Raw genomic sequence first — 6,441 nt, 5'->3', positions numbered from 1 at the left:
TTAAATATATAAGGTTGTTAAAAAGACCTTCACTTCAATAAAATGACATTAAAAAAATGAAAGTAGCCTCATTCGACGTCAGCGAGTTTACAGTGTCCTGGTGTTTTTCCATTGAAAGTTTAACTGATTTATGACAAGAGGGCCGGACGTTTATCATTGACTTGTACACATGGTTTGTTATATGAGGTGCATCACTTATTAACAGGTTGCATGCTTTACTTTACTTTTTTCTTCTTCACAGAAACGCATCAAACATGAACCTTAGTTTGTTGCATTGGAGTGAAGAAGTTTAGTCTCTTATAATGTTCCACTTCAGTTTATGAAATGTTTTAAAAAGCTCATTTAATTCCATGTTAGTCTGGATACACAAACGATTGGATGTATTTGTAAACATTAGGAGACCTCTTAGATCAAATATGTATCAGTTGTTTGTGTCTGTAGATGCGTAGTATTGATAAAAGCTATTTAATCTGACTGTTTAAAACAGTGATGCTTCAGGCAGACTCATATAAGGCCTCCTCTACATGTTGTATGGCGCAACAGTGGCCGGGCCATTTAAAATACGATATACACCCTTTGAACCAGGAGTCTAAACACACACACACCAACACATGACCTCTCTATTTACTGAACACGGGTGAGTCAAACTGGTGTGAAGCCCCTCAGCTGTGTGTGACACACGACTCTCACTGAAGACTCCGTCCTGCGCTCCAACCCCAAATAAAGACATAGGCCGGTGCATTGTTGTCGTCAGTTCTCCTCCTGCTGTCAGGGCAGCCAAGATGAAGCGCTTTTCTGCGGCTGGTGTTTAGGAAAGCCTTCCAGAGGACCGAGTCCTGGCGAATGTTTGTATGATGTTGTCGTGCTGTATTATGATCATGGAACGAGCTATGGAAAGTGTATTTGTCTTACCTCATGCTGTATCAAGTCAGGGAGATGGGAATGTGCATCCAACCAGGATTTCAAACTGGTTTAAAACTATGTACTCTAAATCTTTGTGTGTTTTTGTGAAGCAGGCTGGTTTTTATTCTTCTATCTCAATAAATGCAGTATTTCAATAAACATAAATGATTGCATTACAGTTAAGAGTTGGTAGAAGCTGGTGGTGTATAGTGTGAATACAGTCTAATAATTTGATTGTTTACGCTGTCAGCATTTTTCAGTTTCCTGTCGGATGTTAAACAGAGAATATCTCGACAAACAAAGCTGTGCTATGGCTTAACAGCTATTGTGGTGAAGCTTTGAAAGGTTTGGGACAGAGCTCTGCAACAGGAAGTAAAACTGTCTGTATCTTGGATCTGTTGAAGGTTGTGATGATGTTCTTATACATAGAAACACATATATACAGCATACATGGAATATAACACTTAATAATCCTGGTAGAGAACCGCCGATGTGGAATAAATGCAGTGGGCTGTATTAGGCTAAGATGTGCCAGGACCTTTTCCCAAATTCATATTGTGGCAGCTATTTGCTTGTTATTTTGATCATAATGCTGTATTCTTGATGTAATTTTCAGTGTAAATGCATATCTAAAATAAAAACAAAATAATTTAGTACCTCAATCATATAGTACAGTTACTGAATATACAGTATTTGGATACCTTTTGCTATTTCAGTTAAAGCAGAAGCCTCATGTTTTAGGACCTCAGGAGCCTGCCGCTTCCCTCATTGCACATCGTGAGTCTGTTTCTGTTTATACATATTTATTGTGCTTTGATCCCACTTTGTCGACTGACTTTTACATTCTCTTCTTTTCAGTCGATCTGATTTGGCCATGACCTCTGTCGGACAAATCGTGTTGTTGCCGTCAGACCTCAAAGCAGTTTCTTCCTGTGCTGCTGTCAGCTGTTAGTTCAGCTCTGTTTCACCTCCACCTCCAGTGTTCATCAGTTCAGGACATGAGGTCCTCAGAGGTGCTGCTCCCGGACACATGAGGATGTAACTCTCTGTTCTCATCAGTCATCTCTAGAGCCTAACATTTCAGATTCCTAACATGCCCTTTGTGAGTTTATGTCCCATGAACACCATACATTCACAATATATTAACATTTCTAGTATCTAGTATTTCTATCCCTGCTTGCATTTCAACCATGCAAATCAATAGACAAAAATAATACTAATAACTTAATTTTTCCATTTAATAGTTTTGTGTTGATTGAAAAGTAAATATAGGTGTCGAGTGCGCAAATGATAGCTACATTCTTACGTTTACAGCTTGTTTTTCTTCTCCAAAAAACAATTCAACTAATTAACTTGTAATTTTGATCAGTGATCTTTTCTCCATTGGTGAGAAAATACAAATATTTAAAAAAAAACCTGATTTCTCACTGCAGGTATTTTTTTTGGAGTTTTTTTTATCTCACACAAACCAAAACCAGAAACCCCTCCCACCATCATTCTATCATATCGTAAAAGCAACTACACACAAACATCTCAAAATCACTGTCGACAAAACATCTGCATCAACTCAGCCACAATCGGATTTCTTCTTGGTTCCAAATACTTCATTGGATTTTCTGAGACAATTCATTTTTGTAAATATTTAAATACCAAAATAATCATCCTTTAGAGGAAGCATACACCATTCCACACATTTATATCAACTTAAACTTGGGTCGTTTTCAGCACCTTTGTCCTTTTAATTTGCTTTTAAGAATCATTTACTTGTCGGTTTGCTTCGTTGAACCATCAGTGGTCCTCACTGAGCCTCAGGGATTCTTCAGACCAGCAATACACATCTATTATTATTACTACTATCATCATCATCATCGTCTGTTTTTCGGATCATGTGTTACTCAATGACCTTTCCTCGCACAGCGGATGAAAGACCAGATGTTGTGACAGTCTCTTAGGAAATCCTTCATCTGCCACAAAAAACCCTCAGTAAGTGCAACCAAAGACAAAGAAATGAGGTCACTAAGCTGGGTAAGCATACATTACATTTTCTGGTAGGCACAAAGTCAGAGGAATAAGCCTTCGGATAACACCAGTATGAGCAGTTTGAACATCCATTCCAAAAGAAGAGTTTCACTCATTAAGGCGTACCTAATGGTGTTTTAAGACCTTATTATATTCAAGAGCTGAAATAGCTCAATATCGGAATGATAATAAGAACCATCGTCACATTTAGCAGATAATATTTTGTCATGTCATATCATGGTTGTTGGTTTTCTACAAAATAAACTTAAATGTATAACCAAGACCACTTTGCCTTTCCGCACTATTTCACATTGTTTCCTCAAGACTTCCATCCAGTTAAAACAGCTACAAGAAAATCCACATTTGCATGATTAATAAGTTACATTTTTATACATACACACAAACAAAGGGGGGCTTGGAAGTTGCTTGGCACATTCTCATGCTTGATCAACCTCCTACAATCTAAATAACTATACAAGACACAGTCAAACAGGTCTTCTCACACCTTCCTGTTCAGTCACGAGGCTTCAGCATGTACAGGAGATGACACAGAGCGCCTGCATGGTCACCATTAACACTTCTCTGCATAATCATCCTGCGAAAAGGAGGGCATACACAACCCAATGCACTAAGTAACATGGAACGGTTCAGCTGTACATACAGTATCTTCACATACTGATAAAGTTTAGATTCATAATTTAATCTGTATATATTGTATCTTAATATGCTGGTACCAGGTATTCACAGTGACTCTAAAATAAAATTACAAGAGGAAGTTTGTACAAGAAACAAGAGTCGGAGTGACTGACGAACGTTTGGCATCCCTTTTTGTCAGAGTATAGAGTTCATAGTCGGAGATTTGTTTGTGGTCAGTTCTGTTTGATTTCAGTGGGATTCAGGAGAGCTGCCTTCGCTTTTTTCCCATTGGCACTGAGGAGAAGCAGTCCGACTCCTCTGAACACACGTTACTGTTATTGGCGCCATCAGCAGTAGACACAGAAAGGTGAGGTAAAGGTGGTGTCGGGGGGTTGGGGGGGGGGGGGGGGGGTGAGATCTTATCCACCTTCTTATGTTGGGTAAGACATAACCCGGGCTAAATAAGGTACACTATGTGCCCTGTCCAGTGCTGATTTTACAAAAAGAAAAGTGCAAGAACAACACAGAAACACATACAAACACACATCAGGGTGGAATGGTAAGATTGCACCATGTGTCCTTACCGCTACCGCTCATAAGCCATACTAAACAATTACCCAAAATAGTCACTGTAGACATCCGCCAAACACAAAACATATTTAAACACAATATCCTGTATTTTACTATTAGTTTAAGGTGTTTTATTCTGACACCTAAAGCTATTTTGCCAGCTGAAAGAAAAAGCTGCCTTTTGGCATTTTGTGGTTCAGGCCAGTAGGAGATCTTCCACAGTATGGCTGCTACAATAGTGAGGTTAGAAGAAAACAGCTACAGGCAATCATGGAAGGAAGCTGAAGCAGTTCTTTTCCTGGCATTTTCTGCGTTTTCAGGAGGGGTAAAACCCCTTTTCAGTATCCCTTTTATATTGTTTTGAACATACTTCCAGGAGGAACAAGCATGCGGAACTCCTTTTTAAAAAAAAAAAGTTATGGATGGGTTTTTAAAAATCCTTTCTCCCTAAAAACTTCAGTTTCTTAAATTCAATACTACTGAGAAGTGAAGAGGGGTTAGCGATTCATGTCCTTACGTAACAGGCCTTTCTCCGAGGCCAGTCAGTTGGCATCGTTACATCTTCTGAAGTAGAAGGCTGCCTTCAGGCTCGTCATTGTCATGTTCTCTTTTTTTCCTTGTTGTGTTTTGTTTCAAGGCCTTGCATACTATCAGCGCCGGGCAGAACCACACTCAGGCATTGCAACTACACGTCTGGCAGAGAGGATAGCAATACTACTGTTCACATATATTATTGGTGATACAGTATATATACACACTTTTGGTCATTTCAGATAAGACACCACCAAACATGCTATACAGTGTCTCTCTTAATTGCCACCTTTTTATGCAAGTGCTATTCAGCCCAGCTTGTCAAGTATTTGAAGCAAGGTACAGTAAGAGATGCACACAGACATACACACACACACACACACACACACACAGGCACGCACACATCCACACACGCACTGTATACACCAAGAGAAGCACTCTGGCATTGCACACCAACGCAGCAGCCTGAGAGCTGCACATTGGTCAGTCTGTGAAGGTCATGGGGATGTTGAAAATGTAATTTTTTTTCTTTTTCATGGGTTGATTTGCATACTTCCTCAATGAAAGGCAGGTCCAGGATTCAGGATTGAGACTGCGGTTACACACAGATTGAACAGGATGCGTGTGTGTTTGCCTTTGCGAATATATACGAAGAAAATCGGTCTACTGAGCGTACGAGCACGTTGTACAGAGTTGCATCTTTCTGCTGATTTGTGTGTTTGTGCGTGCTGGGGTGAAGCTAACAGGGCTTGTTGACGTTGCACAGCAGTTCGGTGACTTTGATGAGGCGAGCCACTGTGCTCTGCGACTCCTCCTGCAGCCGCTGGTTGTTCTGCCGGAGGCTCTGCACCTCGGCCTGCAGCATCGCCTTGTCCTCCTTCTCCTGAAAGACATCGGCACACAACAAAACAAAAGCCGTCGCTCAGATCGCTGTGGCAGGAACGGGAGGGGAGCGACAGGTACAGCGGTGGCTTTAAGGAAACTAGTGGGCACACATAAACACAGAGCTTGAAATAAAACAACACAAACAGTGTAGAGAAGCACATCACGCTGCAGTGGGAGGAAAGAAACAATGCACTGAACTGATTGACAGAAAATCAGAAAATCCTAGTTCAGACTCTAAATTATAAATTATAAATGAAAGTCTCAGTGCTTTGAGGCCTGCTGGTCAGACTGAGTAAGCAACTCATCGCCTACAATTGGTAAAAGGCCACAATGAATGATTATTTTTATGATTGAATAATCTGACTGACATATAAAATATAAAAACAAACAGTGAGAAATGCCCAGAGCCCAAGGTGACAGCGTTAAATTGACTGTTTGTCCGACCAACAGTTCAAACCCCAAATATAGTCTATTTACTGTTTCGATAAAATAAAGAAAAGCAGGCAATTTTAGAGGCTGGAACCAAGAATGTTTCATTTTTGCTTCATATATGACAGACAATGAATCAGTTATATTAATCAGTTTAATTATCTGTTAACATAATTATTATTAGTTATTGTTTGAGCACTACATGGGTATTTTGTCATTCGTCTTGAGAGTCCATTGACTAAATAGTATATTTATATAATATGTGCACAAATTCACTGTTGACCAAAGATTCTCAACACATGGTCCACTTGTCTGCTGCTGACTGACTCCGTCTGCAGAGGAAGGCCACACGATGTGGTGGAAAGCTCCGGAAACACAAGTGGACTTTGTGTTGAGAATTGTTTTTCGTCAAGCGGCTGTTTCTGAGGTTGAGATTAATAATAATGAGTTCATCACATTCAGTATACT

At 39.9% G+C, this 6,441-nt stretch overlaps 1 protein-coding gene across 13 annotated transcripts in view; it reads right to left on the bottom strand.

Annotated features, from left to right (window-relative positions):
* Nucleotides 1–4,766: 4,766 nt before the first annotated feature.
* zmp:0000001168 (signal-induced proliferation-associated protein 1) overlaps nt 4,767–6,441 on the bottom strand; it is a 29,402-nt gene continuing 27,727 nt past the window's right edge. For 9 of the 13 annotated variants that reach the window (XM_034550590.1, XM_034550595.1, XM_034550592.1 and 6 more), the window contains one exon: nt 4,767–5,542. In XM_034550590.1, coding sequence (XP_034406481.1) covers nt 5,399–5,542 — 144 coding nt within the window. In that variant the 3' untranslated portion in view covers nt 4,767–5,398. Of the gene's footprint in view, nt 5,642–6,441 lie in introns of all 13 variants that reach the window. The other 4 variants (XM_034550599.1, XM_034550602.1, XM_034550600.1 and 1 more) reach the window with 3 other exon arrangements.

This window comes from Cyclopterus lumpus, chromosome 14 (genome assembly GCF_009769545.1).
Source record: "Cyclopterus lumpus isolate fCycLum1 chromosome 14, fCycLum1.pri, whole genome shotgun sequence".
NCBI classification, from domain to species: Eukaryota; Metazoa; Chordata; class Actinopteri; order Perciformes; family Cyclopteridae; genus Cyclopterus; species Cyclopterus lumpus.
This window is presented reverse-complemented; position numbering and strand designations above follow the sequence as displayed.